Source organism: Protopterus annectens, chromosome 3.part1 (assembly GCF_019279795.1).
Source record: "Protopterus annectens isolate FY-2018-M chromosome 3.part1, PAN1.0, whole genome shotgun sequence".
NCBI lineage: Eukaryota > Metazoa > Chordata > Ceratodontiformes > Protopteridae > Protopterus > Protopterus annectens.
In genome coordinates, this window is record NC_056732.1 from 852789205 (window position 1) to 852812323 (window position 23119).

Sequence of the window (23119 nt, forward strand, 5' to 3'; positions counted from 1 at the left end):
CACCATTTTGGTTCTATGTTTACTCTGTTTATCCCATACTAATTTAAGATCAGCTGTTATTTTCAGTTCTGTTATCTCCTCTATTAATCTGTAACACTTTCTCATTACTCTCTCTATGAAACAATAATTACTGTATACATTCTAACTCTTTTTCAAGCTACTTGCCACCTATGCCCTCTTCTCCTGGGTCTATGTTTACTGATTGAATTGCACGTTTGTCAAATGGCTTATTCATCAACATACTGATCATGCATTTCAACAAACAGGCATATCAATGAAAATTATCTCATCGAACTGTAATAGTTGGCTCATGCACACAAACCACCACCAGTTATGTATTGAAAGGCCATTCACTGAAGCCTGTTAAATCCCTGCTAATTATATATATACCAACTCTGAGATCGCACTACAGTGGGGAAAGGGCAAATATCATAATTTCCCCATAGAAACAAAGCAGTAAGTAGTTCTTACTAAGATCTCATTATGGCAGGGATAAGAAAATGTACCCTTTCCCCACTGTAGTGCAATTCGGAGTTGGTATATATAATCAGGGATGGGGTGGGAAGCAGCCCCCTACATGAGCAGGCTTCGGTGAACGGCCCTGCAAGAAGTACCTGGTGGTGTTTTGTGTGTGTGGGTTGACTAAGACAGTATGAGGAGATAATTTTCGTTGATATGTCTCTTCATTGAAACGCATAATCAATAGTATGTTGTCAATGAATAGCCATTCGACAAACATATCATTTGATTAGTAAATGTAGCATCATTCTCCCAACCCTTTCCCTTCTGTATGTGTCAATGTATTACATCTGTCCTGTTTTCTCATTTCTAAGGTAAACATTTCTAGCCTCATTTCATGTTATATCAGAACCACTCCCCCTATTTTCTTTTATTTTTGTAACAATTTCCAGTACATTCTTCACTAGTAAAACGTATTTTGCCTGGATGGTGTGCAAAAGTGAAAAAATTATGGATTTCAAGTGCTGTCTTAAAAGGTGCATGTCCAAAACTGAAAAAAAAAATATTCCAAGTGCTGTCATGAAAGGTACGTATAGTGAAATTATAACTTTACCATATTTAGATTCTACTCCTGAAGCTATGCAGTCCAGCATTCTAATGGCCCTTGCCACTGCATCCTCACTTTGCTAATGATTCATTTTATGTTTGACAGTGCCACCCAGGTAAATATTTCCTCCTCTGGTTGCCAAAACCTTCCACCTACATTTTACTTTACTGCAGGATTACTGCAAACAAAATGCATAACTCTGCACTTATATGTGCTTGTAATGCAGCTTCTAATATACTCAGTGGCACTAATAATACAATAAAACCAGGTCCCTAAAATATGATCCACGTGTTCTACCAACAACTGCTTAAGCTTAGCAAGAAAACCAAAAGATAAAGTTGTTTTTAAATATTTCTGTACACAGATGTTAATGCTTGTTCTACAGATAGAACCTACTTGATGTTTAGAAGCTCTTCAGATAAGAATCATAACTTGCAGATGGACACCTGAAAATTGAAATGAAATGTACATGGTGTTCTCAGTGCTTGCATAACATTTGCATGATTATGTAAACACTACACATTAGGCATATGGTTCAAAACAGGATGTCAATTATCTTACCGTAGGAAAATAAATGTTTTGTCAAATTGTTTATCAAGTACATATTTCAGTGCCTTGTATCAGTATCTTCAAGTTATTTACCAAGACCAGAGCATTACACTTAGTTCATTTATAGATGTGACTGTTTCACTGACTTAAAAGATGTTTTCTAAAATGTACATTCCCATGCTAAAAGTGCGACAGCAGTCATATCTGAAATATATTCCAACATTGGAATTAAACTTTAATGTTTAAAAAGTATGTTCAGGGAATGCTGTGGTACCTACGGTATAATGGAAATTCTTACTTTAAGTACTTTTCAAGCAACCAATCAAAACCATACCTTTGGAATGGCAGAAACACCATACGTGAACATTTTAACAAAGTGTCAAGTCCAGTGGGAATTTAGTTAACAACTAATTTTGTTCATACCCAGTTCTGCAACATGCAACTATTTCTTCATGTGTCTTAGTTTGAATTTTTTTAAATTATTTCCATATCAATTTTTATCTGGACTCAGACACCATACTGGCAAGAAAACAGCAACAATTTTATTTAGTTATCCGGTTATCTTCAACGATAATAGCTCTTGGTGGGTAGGAATCCACATCAATAAATATGTAACGGAATTCAAATTTCCCACTGTCAGGATTCTGCAATGAAAAGCAATTTGTTATAAGACAGTGTTCTCCAATAGCATTTGTTGCATTTAACTTTCTAACAACGTATTACCTCTTTGACTTCTACATGTACTGTTCCTTGAGCTCTTGGTTCTGAGCCTTCAATATAAAATTTCAACCTCATATGCTTGATACCATCTTTCATATATTCAATATGGCTGCATGAAAAGAAAAAAAAATAATTTCCATATGTAACAAAATACTTCGTGGTGGTGAAATTATTGTCTAAGAAAGCCTTGAGCAACTAGCCTTTTTTGCTGCAAAATCATGGTAGCCTGAAGTAACTTATTTGTTAAGCTGAGAAACACATTTTAAAAAACAACTATAAGTAATTTGATACTACCCACACACAAACCGTCAACAAAGTATTGCATCTGTTCACTTTATACCACTGGATAAAACTTCAAGGAAATATTAATGAAACAACACATCAACCAGATAATGTAAAGAAGTGGCATTCAACTAAAGCAGGCATAATTTTTGTTTATAAAAATGTAGTTGTAAATCTTGCAGCAAATAGCAAGTACTGGATACAAAAAATAAATAAACTATACTGACTCTATGATTGCCTTCAATGGAATTTAGTAGAATTGTTTTAAACTGAAAGTAAATCGCCCTCTCCCATTTGCAGTGCCTTCACACTGGACCTGCCCATTACTCAACTTATAAACAGGAAAGGTATCATCCCCTTTTAAATCCAGACCAGGTGTAGCTAGAGCGGGACGAAGGAGACAGCCCCCCTGGGAGCAAGGTGTTATGGGTCTTGGTTGGGAGCTGTTGATCATTCGGTAATGCTATAGTGGCATTCAAAAATGAATGCTGAAAATGCATTTGCTGTCAGGGCTGAAGCACTTTAGCAATTGGTGTGTGGTAGAAGATGTAGCAAGCTGCTTGCTATAAGTTTCAAACAAGACTTTTTTTTGGGTCTTCAAATAACAGAATCTTTTTTATTTTCATTTATTTTTGCCCCCCAGCTTAAAAGTTGAGGGGGTGACAGGATTGAAGATCTGCATAGAGACCCAAATTAGGTAGGTACAGCTCTGGTTCAGATAATACCTTTAGTTTAGATTGTGCACAGTAGGTTGCATTCTAGAAACAGAGTTCAAGCTGGACTTCATGCATGTCATCTATCTGGACTTACAAGGCAGAACTAGAAAGAAAATCAAGTTCATCTTTAACTACAGACAAAGACAGGTCCAGATAAGCTGCAAGGGTTCCCCTCAATGCTGTCTGGCTATATAAAATAATTTATTCTTCATTGTCTTTGTGCAAGTTAAGAATTACATGAATATTTGAATTTATAGCATTTACTGTTCAGTTTAATTTATTTCAAGTAAAGACTTTTTATTCAGTTTTAAATGCCTGTGGCTAATAATGAACTTTTTACTATCACTTTATTTGTATGTTTGCACAAATGTTAGCTTTCACCTTTCACACAGTTATTGCTGAAGCTACTGGTACCATACACATATTTAACACTAGGATTCATAGGTGTTTACTAGGATAAGTACCACAAGGGCTTTTTAAAGCCCAGCCATGCATCTCAAATCTCTGATAAGTTCTGGTACCCTTGATAAATGTAAGCAAGGGCTTGGGAGATGGAACACTTACAAGCAAGGGTCTGGGAGATGATACCAGTGCCCATTTGAGACATAGGTGCCAAACCAGGGTTGAATTTCCTGTTCCCCATCCAACTGTCCAAATTACACTTGAATTGGGAATGGGATAGAGAGGAACTCTTGCTTCACATGGATGGCAGTCTGGTCCAGAGACAGGGTAGTCTCTGGGATACATACCAATCTCTCCAGCACGTCCTATTTATATCACAGGCAAGGTTTATGTCTTTAGAATGAGTAATTCTGGTGCAGTTTGTTTTGCAGATATGCAGGAGGTCCATCAGAGTGGGGTATAACAATGCCTTGCATGCCAAGCATAGATTTCCCCTCAACAACCTGTAGGAGACAGACTACAGGGATAGGGCCTTGAGGTGGTCTGCATAGGACATGTTACTTACACTCTGTATTCTTTAAGTGAGGAACTTCTGTGGACATTCCAACTATTGGATATGTCTGGTTAGGTACATACCAAAGGGGGAACTGTACTCAATGACAAGTATGATGAATACCAAATACAGTGGAACAAAGACATCCTTGGACCTAGATGACATACCTTTATTTATTTAAGTTGCGTAACAAAGAATGGTTTCCTCACTACTGTAGACGCATGATGGTCAAAGGCTAGATTACTGTCAATGTGTGTCCCATGTCCCTGATTACTGGATCCACTCTTACAGGTGTGTTGTCAATATGATAGTTACCAGGGGTTGAGGACTTCCCGGAGAATACTATTAATGCATTTCTTGGCATATAGTTTCAGTCAATGGCTCTGACACAGTTTGTCTGTGGTAGCCCTCCTTGGAGAACATATGTGTTGGTCTGGGATTCAATGACAGCTCTTAATTTGCAATCATCTGCTAATTTAGTCATCCAGTGGCCATTGACAATGGCCTTGACTTCAGAGAAGTAAATGCCAAAAAGGAGCAATCCCAGGACCAATCCCCGAGGGACTCCACTAGTGACTGACCTCTTTGTAGAGGTGGACTCCCCAATTCTAACTTCCTGGGTCCTGTCTGAGAGCCAGTTGGCTATCCACTGGGTAGTATAAAGGTTTGTACCTAACATCTTGAGTTTTTCAACAATGCCCGGGTGGGGTATTGTGACAAATGTCTTGGCCAGGTCAAAGTAGACAGTGTGAACCATTTTGGCCTCATCTATTGCTTTGGTGACCTTCTCTAAGAAATCCATCAGGCTGAGTAGGCATGACTTGCCCTTGCTGAAACCAAACTGGATTGGGTCTAGTGTCAGGAGGTTTATTATGTCATTATTGATTATTTCCATAAAAATTCTTTCCATGGCTTTGCAAATGAGACTAGTGAGACTTATGGGATTGTAGTGTCCAGGGTCTTGAGATGGCCCATCTTTGTCAGAGGGATAACTGTTGCTGCTTTTCATTCATGAGACATGAAGCCTGTTTGGAGACTATAATTAAACAGCAATTCCAGAAGGCTTGATAGGTCATGTTTCATGCTGTTTAGAAGGCATCCTGGGATACTGTCGGGGCCTACTAATGCAGTATTCTTGGTCTTAGCGAAAGCATTAAGGACCTATTCCATAGTGGTAGCAGGGGGAGTTATATTTGATGGTATTTCCTCTGGGAAGGTTGAGGGGAAGAGAGGGGTAAAGTTGGAGCTGAATTTTTCAGCCAGTAGGTTTGCTATATCTTCTGGCTCAGTATAGGTGGCTCCATTTACAATGAGCTCTGCACACAACTGTCTACTGCCTTTGAGGTTGCAGACACAGCTAAAGAATTCCTTGTGGTTGTCCCTGGCCTGGGAGGCCAAATTTACCTCAAATTTGGCTTTGGTAGACTTTATTTGTCCTCTGTTGTTTAGTGTGATGAGAGTGCTTTTATTCTCCTGGGTGCTGCACCTCCTAATTTTTGTCATGATTTTCTTCCTTCTGTTATACAGGCTATTAACTGTGCGATTCCACCAGGGTGGCTTGTTTCTTAAGTTAGTCCTGTACTTCTTCCTGGTGGACACAGCTGCCTCTATGCAGCCATTAACATATTTGTATAGGGTTTCTGGGAACAGTTCTGCATAAACAGTAGTGCTTACGGGGGCTTGAAATTTTGCCAGGTTATCGCTTAAGAGCAGGAATTTAGCCTTAAAGTAGTTCCTACATATTCCAAGTTTTATTTTTACTTCAAAGGAGACCATTTTGTGGTCTGACCTTACCAAAGAAGACATTACGCTAGGGGATTTTTAGCACTTGTTCACATTACTAAGGACCAGATCCAGTATGGTTGACCCCTGGTTGGTGCATTGACAATCTGGTCAAGGGAGTTTGTGTTTACAAACTCCAAGAATCTCTGTGCCTGTATATTTGGTGTTGTATAGGATTCCCATAGTGGGGTAATTAAAGTTGCCCATGAATATGGTACTGGGTAAGATGGGGAGTGTTTAAAATAAGTTTAAATACATAGTACGGGTTTCCTGGGTCACAGAGTTGGACCTATAGCTTACAAGGATTTGGTATTGGATTTTGTCTGTGGTGATTTGAACATGGAGAAGCTCAAGTGCATTGTCCTGTTTGACCAGCCTTGAGATATATTTATTTTGATGTAAAATGAGACACCTCCACCTTTAGTCCCAGTCTGTGTAGTAGACGGTCCAAATGTATGGAAGTCATTATAACCTTGCGCTGTCACAGTGTGTTCGTCACATAGTGTTCTCCGCAGCTTTAAACAATGTCTCAGTGACTGCACAGATGTCCGCATTCTCTAGGGTGAAGAGTAGTTTTTTTTGTTTAGACTTCTAGTACTGAGCAGTAATACCTTTAGATTTTCTTTCTTTTTTTTTTTCAGATAAGAAATATCTTCATTAAATTATCACTTAGGACACAGGAAATCGCATATTTATATAAATGAAAACAAACCATACTGACACAATCCCAGTTGCAAGCATTTTACATCACAAGCCATAATGACGTAACCCTATTTGCAAAAATTATACATCACCTACAATCTACCCAATCATTGTCAGTCAAATATTACATAGCTCATTCATGTCCTGCCTTCTTTTAAACCTCACACCTCCCTCGTATGTATTGTTCCCAACAATTCTCATTTTTTTCCTATGTAATTTGCTCCTACCCTTTTCTAGAGATCCCAGTTCCAGTTGTTTTATCTCTGTTACTATACTCACTACTTCTAGTACAGTTGGTTTTGAATTCCATTTTCTAGTAACTGCTTTTTTGGCAGCCATCATAATTAGACTCAGCAAGGCCTTACAATGTTTAGGCAATTCCGATTCTGTATCATTCTGTATCATAGCTCAGACAAATAATTTCCCTAGTTACACCAATTTGCTCAATCAGCATCCCTAACAGAGAAGTCTGAAGGGAATCTTTAAAGTCTCCAGGCTACCATGATTAACTGAATGAAAATTTTATTAAAACGGTAAGAGCATTTTCTGTAAAACAAGACCGCTTCATCAGACCATTAAAACCACAGTCAAACACATATTTAAAACAAAGATAAACCAATCAGATTTTAGAAACAAAAACACATATTAAATCAATTATTTAAAACAGGTTAACCTCGGAATATAGGTTTCAGCCTTACGCCTATTCAGTGAAAGTGTTTTGTTTTAAACACGGCCTTGATAGATTTGTTTTGGTCTATTTTGGTGTCATCTGATTGAATACTTTGTCACCTATCATTATGGCGATAGGGGCTCAATGTATGTGGTGAAGTGATCGGCTAGGTATTTTGTTTTTCTTTATAGGTGAAAATGGTTTATAGCTTTAGCCTCTATTTGACTGGTATTTTATGAAAGAATGGTAGTGTTTTGTTTACAGACACTTTGTTTTTGATGTTAGTTTCTGATTGGATTGGGTATTACGTTTCTTTTTATTGAAGTGACAGATTTTTGTTCGCCTCTCTATTTGGAGAGATTTGGTGTGTACTGAAAGGTGATTGTTTGAATATCTCAATCCCCCTTATAGTTGTAAATGCTACACTGTTTTGGTGCCTATTTGAAGACATATTTAAAATATGCCCATTAGTTAGACTTGGAGCTCTATGTAAAGAATATAACTAGATAGTACTATTTTATTTGAACCAATTTAGTATTAGATTTAGGTGGCGATAGGCTTGTTTTGCTCATCTTTCTACTAGAGGGATTTGTTGCATACTGAAAGGTGATTGAACATTCCGTTCTTCTTATAGGTTTAAATATTACACTGTTTCAGCATCAATTTTAAGACATATTTAACATATGCCCATTGGTTATATTTGATTGGTCCTTTATAAAAGAAAATGATTGGATAGTATTTTTATTTGATTCATTCCAATACTAGATTAAAGTGGTGATAGGTTTGCCTTGCTCGCTCTTCTACTGGGGGGGATTCAGTCCATACTGTAAGGTGACTGGTTGAACATCTCATTCCTCTTACAGGAGTAATAAATATGAGCCACAAAGCATCACAGAAAATGATGAATTCTACATCACATGGGATCACCCATTACCAACAGTTCAAAAGATAGATGCAAGAAAACCAGATATAGTGGTCCAGGAAAAGAAGACAAAAGTAGCCCCCCCCCCCATTGTAGAAAGTAGTAGTAGTCCACAGAAAAATCAATAGGCCAAAGAACAGCCATAAAGACGATAAAGTGGACTATTGAGGATAAGAAAGAAATTATGCAAAAAAGCCCAGAATTGCTAGACAGAGGCTATACAAAGAGATTAAGAGATAAATTAGAGTAATAAAAAACACTTTCAAAGGAAAAATTGTCAGAAGCTTCAAATAAATGTGTTCATTAATGCAACAGATTTTTGAAAAACAGTATATAGATCAAGAAACTCTGATCTGTTTGGAAAAAGAAGCATCTGAGGAAGTGTGAAAACGTAAACAAAACCTAGATATTTTTGAAAAGTATAAAAAAGAAATACGGACAAGGGAAAGAAAGAGATTTGATATGGTGCAATATTTATGCAAAGAAAAAAGCCAAGTTAACTCATATTGAGAATGCAGTCACAAAGATATTCGAAGAAAAATACAGGCAAAGGCATCCAGATATGGAAAATTTCACAATAAAAAAAATTTATATCACAAAGATGGAATGTGGAAAAGAAGATTAGTAAAGTAGAAGTTAAAGAAATAGAAGTTGAAGTTATGGAGTGTCTGCGGAGTGAAGGCTTTAATGTAGAAAGTCCAACACAGACTGCATTACAGCATGATGGAGTGAGTCCCCAAAGTAAGGAGAAGCAGGAAGATCAGGAGATATCTGAAGAAGAAATATGGACATGAGAAAGAGAGATTTAATATGGTGTAATATTTTTGCCAAGGAGAAAGCAAAACTAACCAATACAAAAAGAGCAGCACCAAAGATATTTGAAGAGAAATACAGGCAAAGGATTCCGGATATGGAAAATCTCACAATACAAAAAATAAGAAGACAAAGAGGAAAATTAGAAAAGGAGATCAGCAATGGAGAAGTTAAAGAAATAGAAACTGAGGTTATGGAGCACTTGCAAAGTGAAGGATTCAGTGTAGAAAATCAAATGCAGAAAGCACCACAACAGGATATAGCAATGGATATCCAAATTAAGGGGAAACTAGTGGAAAAGGAAGCAAATGGTCAGGTGCCATATCAAGATATTTTGGAGCCTCCCACAGGAAACCAGTATAAACGTTCACTTAAAGCTAGACAGCAAAGGAAAGAACAGGAGACTGCGGAAACTCTGATATAATCAATGTTGAGGAGCGATAGGACAGTGAGTTCCCATGTGACAAAGCAATGGATGGCACAGAATGAAATTGAAGATAAGGTGCCAAAGGAAGATGTTATAGAACTTTCTACAGAATGCCCACAGGAAGTGGAAAACAAAGGATGTACCCTTAGTCTGGAAGAAAATGAACTAAGGAAAGAGTTGCTTGATTTAATGGACATGGATAGATATATGAAAATCAATGAAAGAAATAGACTGCAGAGGGTCAATACAACCCCAGAAGTCAGAAGACTGATCAAACAAATGAACACAGTAATTAGGGCTGTCCATAGAGATCCAAGCGATATAACAGAAGTAAACAGGATATGTTACTGTGCAGCTAAATTAATAACTGATAAAGTTCTACCACAACAGCCCACGGTAGTGAGGCAAAGGAAAAAGGGGAAAAATCGAATACCATCATGGAAGTATCTAATAGACAAACATATAAAGCAATTAAGACAAGAAAGTGTCACTGTTAGAAGACTATAGAAGAGGGAACATATAAAAATACTAAGAAAGATAGATGTGATAAAAGCAATGCACAGTATTAGAACAGACCAGGATCTATTATGCACTATCGCAAATAATAAATTAAAAAATTTCAGAACAGGTGGAAAATCTTAGAAGATACACAGATAAATATAAAGGAACAGTACAAAATAGGCAATTTAGTGATGACCCAAGAAAGTTTTATAGAGAATTGGGAAACAAGGTAAAAGGAAGTGAAAGACCGCAAAAAAAAAAGAAGAAGAAAGAGATGGAAATGGGATGAAGTAACAGCCAGAGAGATTGAAACAAAGTTAGGAAAAGCTTCTAATTGGAAAACCCCTGGCCCGGATGCAGTGCCTAACTTTTGGTTAAAAGTATTAACATCTTTGCATGAAGACCTAGCCATGAGTAAAAAAAAGTTATGTCTTACCATAACGTTCCATCTGTGTTGTAGATCTTTACTCATTCATTACTGTTAGGACTTTGGTTCCGTCCTCGGGACTGACACGGCTGTTACCAAGCTCGCGCCAGCCAAAAACTCTCAGCTAAGGCCTACCCATAATGCCCCTCTCATAGTCTCTTCAGATTGAGTTTGCCTGCCCTTACAGTACAGGAGTAATAAATGATACAGTAGGAGGCTCTGTCTGAGCAAATACCTTAACTAAGGAAATCTTAAAGTCCACCAGGAGCCCAGGCAGGGGGAAAGAGGGCGGGAAGTAATGAATGAATAAAGATCTACAACACAGATGGAACGTTATGGTAAGACATAACTTCATATCTGATGTTGTAAATCTTTATTCATTCCTTACTGTTAGGACAGAGTCCCCAGCTACTCGAGTCCTGGGTGGCCCTAAGGAAGGATATTCCTGAGCACTATAGAACCAAAAGATGCTCGTCCCCTGGAGGCCAAATCCAATTTGTAATGAGTGATAAAGGTATGAGGTCTTGCCCAAGTGGCTTCTGCACAGATATCATCCATAGAGCATATGGAATGAAAAGCCACTGAAGTAGCCATCAATCTAGGCGAATGAGCCTTTATTCTGGAAGGTAAAGACAGTTTATTCTGATGGTAGATAAAGGTAATGACATTTCTAAGCCAAGAAGATAGTCATTTTGGAGACAGGCCTACCCAATCTGGGTCTCACAAAGGCCACAAACAATTGGTCCATTTTTCTGAAAGATTTAGTTCTGTTCAAGTAAAAATGAAGTTGCCTATGAACATCAAGGGTATGCAAAAGATATTCCCCTCCATTTGAATGCTGAGGGAAGAAAACCGGCAGGTCAACAAACTGGTTAATTGAAAACCCAGAAATTACTTTGGGCAAGAAGGATGAGTCAGTACGTAGGGACACTCTTTCCCTATGAAAAATCAAGTAAGATCTCTTGGCACTCAAGGCCTGCAACTCAGATACTCTTCTTGCTGAGGTAAGGACTACTAGAAGTAGAGTCTTCCAAGACAAAAATTTCATATCACAAGGTTCAAAAGGAGGGCTTGTTAACGACTGAAGCACCAAAGTTAAGTCCCAAGGCTCTATGGCGGGCTTGACAGGAGGTTTAACATGTAATACTCCTTTCAAGAAGGTTTTGCACAGACTGTGTGACATAACAGAAGAATTATCAAATCCATTGTGAAAATTTGCGATAGCTGCTAAATGTACAGTAATTGTCGATGCTGAAGCTCCTGCATGTAATATGGTCAACAGGTATTGTTGAACCTTCTGAATGGGCATGGAGATAGGGTCTATGCCATGATCTTTGCCTCATGTAGAGAACCTAGCCCACTTACTAGAATAAATTTTCCTGGTGTAAGGTTTGTGTGAAGCCAGAAGACTCTCACAGACAGGAGATGAAATATTAGGAAGTCTGGCAATCATTGGAAGTGGAGAAACCAAGCTGTAAGCTTGAGGCTGTGGAGATTAGGGTGAATCAGTCCCTGAGGGTGAGATAGCAGACCTTGGGATTGATCCAGGATCCACGGGCTGTGAATCACATGAGGCCATAGGAAAGGGAACCAGACTTGACCGGGCCAATAAGGGACAATGAGGATCATGTTGCTTCTCAACCCTTTGAGCTTTCTGGAGTAATTTCGGGATGAGGGGAAATGGGGGGGGGGCATACAGCAGACCCAGGGGGCAATCGTCCGTCAGAGCATCCCTCGGTGACTCCCTCTAAGGGGGGATCAGGGCAAAGTACCTTCTACATTTGTTGTTTAGAGGGGACACAAACAGGTCACAGCAAGGCCTGCCCCAAAGGCAGAAGATCTAATCCGCTATTATAGGACTGAGGGATCACTCATAAGGCATCAGGATGTTCCTGCTCAGATTGTCCGCAATAAGGTTAGGACTCCCGGGAATGTGCATTGCTATAAGCCCAGTGCCAAATTCTCATGGCTTCATGACACAGGGGGTAAGACCTGGTTCTGCCTTGTTTGTTGATACACCAGATGATTGACATGCTGTCCGATTGAACTGCAATGGTCCCGGAAGGGACGGATGTGTGGAACACTTGCAACGCTAAGAGAACTACCATCAATTCCAGGACATTTACATGCAAATTGGCCTCCATGAGGGACCAGATACCTTGGACGGTCTTTTCCTGGAAATGCCCTCCCCCCCAACAGGGAAGCATTCATGGTCACCGTGGCCCTGGGCTGGGGAGAACAGTCGACATCTGGCTTTATCCACCAAAGCATTTCTTTCTTGCAAAGATTTGTAAGGAGTATCATGGGGTCGAGTGTATGGGTTAAGATCGACCATTGTGATGAAAGGAACCACTGTACTAGTCTTATGTGCAACCTCGCCAGTGGAACTAAGGTAATGGTTGCTGCCACAGATACCAATAGCTGTAGTACAAGGCGTGCTGGTACAAAAGTCTGTTGGAGGAGGACTTAAATCTAGCTTCTTATTTTTGAGAGCCTGTGAGGAGGAAGGGAAGCTTGACAGGATGTTGCGTCGAAGATCACTCCAATAAATTCCAGTGTTTTTGTTGGGGACATTTGAGATTTTTCCATGTTGATCATTATACCTAAGCAAAGGGCAAGGCCTTGAGTGTAAGAGAGGCCGTGAATGAGAAGATTCCTGGTCGTGGCAGTAAGGAGCCAATCGTCTAGACACAAACACCTGGAATCCCTTGTAGTCGGAGATGAGCTACTACGACTGCCATACATTTGGTAAATACTCTGGGGTCTGTCGAGAGACCGAATGGCAGTACCCTGAACTGGTAGTGATTGGCTCCCAGCCAAAAGTGGAGAAATCTCCGGGAGTGTTTGTCCATCTTTATGTGGTAATACGTGTCCTGGAGATCTATAGAGCACATCTAGCTGCCCTTTCCTAGAAAGAGGAGGATGGACTGTACCGTGACCATCCGGAATATTTGAGGTTTTATGAATTTGTTTAGAAAGCTGAGATCCAGGGTTGGCCTCCAGTCCTGTGTCTTTTTTGGCACTAAAGAACCTAGAGTAAAAACTGGATCCTCTCTGGTCTGGTGGGATTGGCTGGATGACTCTTTTCTTAGCAGCTTTTTGATTTCTAAGGCTGCTACCTCCCTCTGACTGGGTGGAACATCGGGGATTCATTTGATGGGTCTGGGACTAAGATCAAATGGGATATGATAGCCTCTGGATATTATTCTCTGCACCCATGCATCCATAGTGATGAGTTGCCAGGCTTGTAGGTGCAGGGAAAATTGACCCCTAACTGCTTCCAGAGGAAAGCAATCGGGCCGCTGCTCAGGAGTGCTGCTAGGGTCAGCCAAAGGACTCTCTAGCGCCCTGGTTGCACGGACTCCCTCTGCCACGAAAGGGGCATCTTCCGAATGAGTTGTCCCCTCTGCCCCGGGGGGATTGCTCACCAAGAGTGTCATGAAAAGATCCTTGAGACGTCTTGAACCACAATTTTCCTCCCCTCTGGTTCCTGGAATAGGGTGTCTCTGGGGGGGTGGAAAAACTTATGCCCACAGCAGACAAGGTCTTTCCACCTTTCTCACTTTGTGATAGTGTGTCTCTTACTTTGGGACCAAAAAGGGAAGATTCGTCAACAGGCATATTGACAAAGGAAGATTTAAAGGGGTCTGCGAAATCACTGTGATAGCCGATTTATAGCATTTATAAGTGTTTACTGTATCTGTTTCTGCTTGTTTTCTGAAAAAAAAAACCCAAAAAAATATCTCTTGTTTTCCTGCCTTACTGAGCTAGAATAGTCCAGTTTCAAAGCTTGCTGATCCCTGGGCTTTGTTTGCAGTTCCTGTTACTGATTCTTTACCTAATTTGGAAGAGAGGAAGTTCCCTTGCTTACCAGTGGGAGTGGGAAGCATTGAGCTGCCTGTTGGTCCAGTTTTGTGAGGTTTCAGCCAGCAACTTGTAGTTTATTGGTCGTTTTGGGCCAGTTCCTAGCTTCTTTCAGCCCCCTGATATGAAAAACGCTAAACGCGCTTTTTAGCTTGTACCTACTCAGCACAGATCCTCGTGGTGGCCAGCAGAGTAATCCAAGCTTCAGAGAGCTAAAAAAGCGACTTTACCTGATTTAAGTATATTTGTTGTGGCTTTCCACTTCTATTTATCTAGCAACTGTATTTCGCCTGCTTGCTGATACATTGTTATTGTTTATTCTGCATTTATTCTGTTATTGCACTTGTTTCTCAGTTTGTTACTTTTAAAATCTGTAACTGTTGCAAATTGTTTGTGTAGGCTGTGATAGCCGATTTATAGCATTTATAAGTGTTTACTGTATTTGTTTCTGCTTGTTTTCTGAAAAAAAAAAAAAATATCTCTTGTTTTCCCGCCTTACTGAGCTAGAATAGTCCAGTTTCAGAGCTTGCTGATCCCTGGGCTTTGTTTGCAGTTCCTGTTACTGATTCTTTACCTAATTTGGAACAGAGGAGGTTCCCTTGCTTACCAGTGGGAGTGGGAAGCATTGAGCTGCCTGTTGGTCCAGTTTTGTGAGGTTTCAGCCAGCAACTTGTAGTTTATTGGTCGTTTTGGGCCAGTTCCTAGCTTCTTTCAGGCCCCTGATATAAAAGCTTGTACCTACTCAGCACAGATCCTCGTGGTGGCCAGCAGAGTAATCCAAGCTTCAGAGAGCTAAAAAAGCGACTTTACCTGATTTAAGTATAATTTTTGTGGCTTTCCACTTCTATTTATCTAGCAACTGTATTTTGCCTGCTTGCTGATACATTGTTATTGTTTATTCTGCATTTATTCTGTTATTGCACTTGTTTCTCAGTTTGTTACTTTTAAAATCTGTAACTGTTGCAAATTGTTTGTGTAGGCTGTGATAGCCGATTTATAGCATTTATAAGTGTTTACTGTATCTGTTTCTGCTTGTTTTCTGAAAAAAAAAAATATCTCTTGTTTTCCCGCCTTACTGAGCTAGAATAGTCCAGTTTCAGAGCTTGCTGATCCCTGGGCTTTGTTTGCAGTTCCTGTTACTGATTCTTTACCTAATTTGGAAGAGAGGAAGTTCCCTTGCTTACCAGTGGGAGTGGGAAGCATTGAGCTGCCTGTTGGTCCAGTTTTGTGAGGTTTCAGCCAGCAACTTGTAGTTTATTGGTCGTTTTGGGCCAGTTCCTAGCTTCTTTCAGCCCCCTGATATAAAAAGCGGTTTAGCACGATTTAGCTGAGCTGCTACTGCACACTAGGGCAGCGCCGTTAAGCAGGTTTAAACTATTAGGGCTACCTAAAGTCCACTCTTCAAATTTTCCCTTAAAACTACCTTCCTCGAACTATACTACTGATCTAATCAGGATATCCTATAACTAAAAGATCATCTCTACCTAACTCCGAGTAGCCTATTCTGTATCTGTCAAACCTAGCAGTACTTATCACGAGATACAGCACTCTTGTTATAGATAGTACCCCAAAAGGCAAAACCCCATTTCGGACACCCACATCCCCGAATCTCTTTTAAAGTTTTTTGTCTATTCCTTCTAGCATGTCGAGGATCAGTTGCTAGTATCCTCTCCTGCTCAGCTGGTGAACCTGGGAATATTGAGGCAATGTTACAATTGCCTCATGTACACAGACAACCCTCTCCTCCTCCCACAAAACACAAATACATGCGAGAGATGCAACTATACGGCCAAACTGGAGGCTGAGCTCTCTCAACTTAGGACTGGCAAGACCAGACAGGAGGAGAAGGTTACCACACACACTATAGACCCAGTCTCACATAGTACCATCACAACCTCAAATCATACACATAAACACACAAAGACATACTCGGAGGCTCTGATCAGAAATCTACCAAAACAGCAGAGGCCACCAAAGCAGACACCCAAACAACCACCACCTCAGAACACAACACCTGCAACACATAGACCTCACAGTCAGAGTGTCAAACAGCCACAGCCCTTAAGGCCAAACACAATACCAGACACACTAGTCATTGGTGACTCCATAGTCAGACACACTGGCGTCCGCCACCAGACTGAGTAAGGAGAGAGTTACAGTAAGCTGCCTACGCAAGCACTCAGGTCTCTCAACAGCAGGTACAAATACGACTCAGTCATTGTCCACGCTGGTGTAAACGACCTGAGGACTACATGAAAAGAGACATTGGGAGCTCTCTGATTATGTAGCCCAGGCAGGTATGACCCTGACCTTGAGCAGTATCCTACCTTCACCAAGAATGATGCCACAATACAGAGATAAGATGATCAGCTTTAACAATTGGCTTAAACTCTGGTGTCATTCAAAGGGGATCCAATGTCTGTCTGCCTGGGATGACATGCTGGACAAGCCACGCTGCACCTGTCACCCTGGGATTCGGATATTGGCAAAGGCTCTTGCCACCCCATAGTGCCTTTTTAGGCAAGGCTCAAATTCTAAACCTACCACCCTAGAACACAAAAAGGAAAAAACTAAGGGTAATGCTGCTCAATGCCAGAAGTCTAAATCTCAAAATGCGAGGCCCTTCTCAGTATGGAGAAAATCAATGTCTGTGCTGTGACAGAAACCTGGTTCAAGGCTCCTGAGAGCACCCCAGCACTAACAGGTTTTACCTCATACCATGCCGCCCCAAAATCCGGACAATACCAAGAAAGGAGGGGGGGGTATCCATATTCATCAAGGACACCCACACCTCAAGACTGGTGGCAACGCACGATGCATCGGAGACCATCCAGGTGCAATTAACCATAGGCAAGACTGCTCTGCAAATTGTAGCATGTTACAGGCCACCCTCACAAACTCAGGAACCTCACATGGCTTTCCTGAAAACACTGGAGGGGATAAATGTATCTCCAAACACCATCATACTAGGTGACTTCAATTACCCTAATATAGACTGGGAACACTACTCAAGCCCAAACACCCTAGCCCAAAAGTTCCTGGAATTCATATACTCAAATGCCATGGAACAACTAGTCACCATCCCCACAAGAGGAGAAAACATACTTGATCTCATCATCACGAACATGGGAGCACAATGTTCAACACTGGAAATATACCCCTCACTGGTGAGATCAGATCACAAACTAATCTTGCTGGAGGTCCTCATCCCACCCCCACCTGAAATAAAAAAGACCACAGTAAAGCCGACTTCACACTTCTAAAGATTAGTGTGGTCTCCTTTAAGGTCCAGAGCCATGGAAAACAGTACTCAAGCCGCTGAACCACTTACAAATGCCTTCTACCAGCACCTGCAGCACTGCATGGATAAGGCAATCCCAAGCAAAACAAAGACTCTTTGTACCAAGGGCAAGCGTCCAGTCTGGTGGACCCCAGCCATAAACAAACTCTACAACAAAAGGAGGAAGCTACTACAAGATAGAGCAAAATCCTTAAAAGGTAAGACACCCTTGATCACTATAAGTAAAAAACTAAGAGCTCTCATAAAATCATCCAAAGCAAATTTTGAGAGAAAAATAGCTAAAGACTCAAAGGACAATCATAAGGCCTTCTTTAGCTATGTTAGAAACCTGGGAGGAAACTCCCAGATATGCTCAGAACTAGTTCAAAATGATGTGAAGATTACTGATCCTACAGACATTGCCAACATACTGACTGACAGGTTCAGTGCAAACTTCTCCCCCCCCTCCCCCCAAAAAGGAGAGATATCTATACCAAATGGTTGCAGCCCCCCAAACATCTCAAACGCCCAAGTGAGAACTGCTCTCTCCAAAGCAAAAAACACAGCATCCATGGGACCTGATGGTGTCCCAGGCTGTGTGCTCCAACTCAACGAGGAATTAAACCCACAGCTAGGACAGCTGTTTAATCATAGTCTCACCTCTGGATACGCACTCCAGGAGTGACTGTGGTCCCACTTCACAAAGGCGGTGCCTCCACAGACCCTGGAAATTACCGCCCATTAGCTTGACAAGCCTTATCTGCAAAGCTATGGAGAGGATCATAATGGACCTCATAAATAAAGACATAGGGAATTTGCAGACTTTGGATCCAACCCAGTTTGGCTTTGTCAAAGGCAGATCATGCCTTTTAAACTTGGTTGACTTTTTGAAACAGTCACCAAAGCCATTGATGAGGGAAAGGCAGTCCATGCCTACCTCGATCTGGCGAAGGCCTTCGATACAATACCCCACTCGGGTATCATTGAAAAACTCATCAGCTTAAATGTTAACCCATACATCACAAGATGGGTTGCAAACTGGCTGAGTGACAGAACCCACAGGGTCAGAGTTGCTGGCGCCATGTCAGACTCAAAGCCTGTCACAAGTGGTGTCCCACAGGGCTCAGTCCTGGGCCCACTCTTGTTTGGCATCTGCTTTTCTGAAGTACAAGCAAACACAGGAGGGTTATGGCTGACAAAGTTTGCAGATGACTGCAAACTGGTCGAAAACACATCTGACACGGATATCCTTCAGAAGGGTCTCACAGAAACGGATGACTGGTGCCAGAGCCATGGCCTAAAGTTAAATGCCAAAAAATGCATAGTCATACCCTTCGGGAAAAACAAGGTTACCCCTAGCTACCATATAGGTGGTAATCCTCTGAGCACAGAAGAAGTTATCAGGGACCTGGGGACCCAGGTTGACAGTAGCCTGTCATTCGACACCCATGTAGCTAAAGTAGTTAGGAAGACCTTCTACATTGCCCACCTCATCATGAAGGGATTCACATCTAGATCAAGGGAGGTCATAGTCTCCCTATACTCATCACTCATCAGACCAATGATCGAGTACAATGCCCCATTCGGAATGCATCTGACCCGACACTTGCAGCAGCTAGAGAGGCCACAAAAGTTCCTCACCAAAAGGATAAAGGGTCTCAAAAATCTGTCCTATGCTGCCCGACTGAAAGAACTCCAGCTCTATTCAGTCACTTACCGCTTGCTCAGAGGTGACCTTTGCCTGACATACAAGGCCATGTCAAACCCAGAGTTGATGAATATGCTTCACCTCAAAAATCTAGATCCGTCAGAGCCACAAGGGCGGAGACTTAAACCTCGACACGGCTATTAATAGGATGTGCTGGAGGGATAGATTCATCACCCAAAGACTCCCTATGCTGTGGAACAAAATCCCGGTATATGTGAGGCAGAGCACCTCGCTGGCCTTGTTCAAGAGAAATCTTGACCAATGGATGGGAGATCGCAGATATACTCCAGGGATTACCTCAGTGTCACTGCTAGACAGAGGCACAGCAAAATAATGGGTATAGTTCCCCATACAAAAGGGGTGGCTTAAGCCACAAAACTATGGGCTAGGCTTATAAATGCCCTCGGGCAGATAGCCTAGTATGAACCTATGAACCTATGAACACAAATGCATCCAGACATACTGTCTCATGAAGATGTCTGATGCAGCTGCTCGAGCTGCCCCCTCGGTGGTGTGAGAGATCAAGCGCATCAAGGAATTTGAGATAGATTCCAGGGTAGCCAGCTGCAAGACGACAGTGTCACACACCTCGTCAGGCAATACCCCGCCAAAGAGGCAGACATTTCTGAAATTAGGTCACTTTGGAGGGGAGTAAAATGTGCCAGATAGTTCAGCGATTGAATGGCAAAGGTCGCTGAAGCATAGGTCTGCTTCCCCAGTCTGTCTATAGCCCGTGACTCCCTGTTCAGAGGATGAACAGTGGAACTATCTTCTGCCAGTTCCCTTTTCGTGGCCGTCGCCACGACCATGGAATCAACTACTAACTGCTTGGACCAATTGGGCTGGTCTTCGGGGGGTGGATAAAATTTTGTCTGGCCTCCGGGGGACAGGTTCTATGTTGTCCAGGGCCTTCCAGGCATGCAGCATGATCCGCAGGTGGGGTCACCCAGGAAGTAGATGGCTGAGCACATAAGGCCTGCAAGAACATTGATTCCTCTGAAGGATTAGAGGACTTCCAGTCTCCCCTCTGCTTGAGGATCTCGAGAATGTCTCCACAGGAGACGTCTTCTGGGGGAGACTGTGGGGACCCTTCTCCCTCATTGCAATTGGTGTCCTCAGTGATAGATTCCTCAGGGGAATCAAGGTGCTTCCTCTTGCACCTTTTCTTCCTGGGTGGCTCTATAGTGGGATCTTATGAGGAGGACTCCGGAGAAAGGGTTCCCTTTGAGGGTAGGTCTTGTGGCTCCCATGCTTGGGATCCCAGAGTAGGGGGTTGGAACAGCTGCATGCTAGAGGGGGGTTCTGGTATCGATGTCATTGGTGCTGACTGCGAGCCTGTTGAGGCAAGGATCCTCTCCATTACCTGGAATGCAGGCCCACCCGAGGAGGGATGGGAGCCCGGAACTGAGAAGGACAACCTTGGAACTGGGGTCACGCCCCACCCTGAGGAGCCCGCCTCCAGGTGAGGAGCTCCGAGAGGACCGGTAGCTGCTGGTGGAGCCATAGCCATAGACTGTCCCAGTGAAAAAATAGGCGCCAAACTAGGAACCACGGTGCTGACAGCCCAATCACTGCTCCACGCTAAGAGTAACTGGTGCTGACAGGGGAACCCCTGCAGTCAGAGCTGAGACAGTATGCACTGGGGTGGTCATCTGTACCGAAGTCTCCAGGGCCTGGGAAGAGGCTGGAGGAGATACTGGTGAATATCCCATATAAGCTTCCGTTCCAAGGGGGATGGAAGACCTAGCAGGGGTGGGCAATTCTCTAGCTGTCAGAAGCTGGTCCCCTCACTACATCTTGTTCTGAAAGGCTCCTGGTGGATCTGAAGGAGGCTGCCGAAGGAGAGTCGGGTCTTTCGAGAAATGGACTAAACTAGTGTCCCAAAAAGGGGTCATAAGTTGGAGAATATCTGGTTCTGGGAAGGTGTTCAACCTTTGGAACCGATGGAGTAATTGTCTGTGGAGCCGTATAAGGTATTGGCACCATGGCTGGGGATGATGCCGATGCGGGTACGGTAGTCAAAACTGGTGTCAAAATCAAGGAAGGCATCGAGGATAGTGCCGAAGTTGGTACAGTAAAAGGAGTGAAAATTAGAGGCGGCACCGAGAAGGATGGAGATGTAGGAACTGAGTGACTCCGTTTCTCTTTATGTTTTTTAGTCTTAGGAGGTGGTGAGACCTCCATCCCAGAGAGAGCCTCTGAGAAGGGAGTTTTCATCATACCCTTCAAAATCAACTTGTTCTTACGCTCAGACAAATTCCAATTGCTGAAGTTGGAACAGATATCACACGAAGCATTAATGTGATCAACACCCAAACAATAAATGCACCAAGCGTGACCGTCTGAGTTGGGCATCTTACACTTGCACTTATCACACTGTTTAAAACTCAATTTAGCTTTCTCAGACATAATGAAAAACACCACACTAGTCCTAGCGACAAGTTAAACAACCAAAAACAACAACAATAAAGTTAAAGAGAACAGTTTTTTTTAAATATATATCCAGATAGATAGAAAGTAAAGAGTACCAACAATGGTACTTAGAAATACCACAAGTGGTAGGAAAGAGGGCCTACCCAAGGTTGGGGAGAGGGACAGTACCAATGATGGTATAAAAAAAACTACCAAAGGTAGGGGGTAGGGAATAGAACAAGTAAAAGATTTTACAGATGAAAGATGAAATTAAAAGAAAAGATAATGATAGAAATTAGCACAAAAACGCTACACTCAGCTTGAGAAAGAAGGCTTGGCACTTCTGATGAGGAATGTGGCAAACAAGATCTGAAGAGACTATGAGAGGGGCATTATGGGTAGGTCTTAGCTGAGAGTTTTTGGCTGGTGTGAGCTTGGTAACGGCCGTGTCAGTTCCGAGGATGGAATCGAAGTCTCAACAGTAAGGAATGAATAAAGATTTACAACATCAGATGAACTATTTATATGCGCACCCCAAACAGACACCAATCTGGCTAACAACAGGTGAAACAATGCTCCTACTTAAGAGTGAACCTGCAAGCTACCCCAAAAATTATAGACCAATAACTTGCCTTCTGGCGATGTATAAACTATACATGGGAATTGATGCTGATAGAGTCTACAGCCATTTAGAAGAAAACTCAATTATGGCAGTAGAACAAAAGGGCAATAAATGAAAATCATATGGAACAAAGGATCATTTGTTGTTAAATAAAGTCATAGTGGAGAACTGTAAAAAGGGGAAGAATCTAGGTATGGCATGGATTGACTAGAAAAAAGCATTTGATAGTATCCCACATTCATGGATAAAAGATTGCTTAAAAATGTGTAAGATACATCCTACACTGATCGACTATGTTACAGTGATCATGAAACAATGGCAGACCACTTTGCAATTATACCATGATAAAGGACAAATTACTCTCCCAGGGATAAAAATTCAAAGGGGGATATTCCAGGGTGACTCTCTGTCACCGTTGCTGTTCTGCCTTGCCCTTAACCCATTAAGCTGTTTACTTAATGGCTTAGGCCATGGCTACAACTTGGCTCCTAGAAAACAACAAAGTCTAAAGACTTACCTTCTATTTGTCAATGACTTAAAACTGTATAGCTCATCAGGTGAGGAACTGAAAGCACAGATTCATGCTGTCAAAACTTTTTCAGATGATATTAGAATGTCATTTGGCCTTGATAAATGTGCAAAAGCAACCTTTAAAGCAGGAAAACTGCTGCACCAGGAAACCATCAGTTTGGGACAAGAAT

At 41.7% G+C, this 23119-nt stretch overlaps 1 protein-coding gene across 1 annotated transcript in view; it reads right to left on the minus strand.

Moving 5' to 3' along the window:
* Positions 1-1820: 1820 nt before the first annotated feature.
* The window catches only part of TIMM21 (translocase of inner mitochondrial membrane 21), a 321671-nt gene continuing 300372 nt past the window's right edge, over positions 1821-23119 (minus strand). The window contains exons 6-7 of the mRNA XM_044067130.1: positions 2339-2444; positions 1821-2259 (exon numbers count right to left, since the gene is read on the minus strand). Of these exons, the coding sequence (XP_043923065.1) occupies positions 2158-2259; positions 2339-2444 (208 nt within the window). The 3' untranslated portion in view covers positions 1821-2157. The remainder of the gene's footprint in view (positions 2260-2338; positions 2445-23119) is intronic.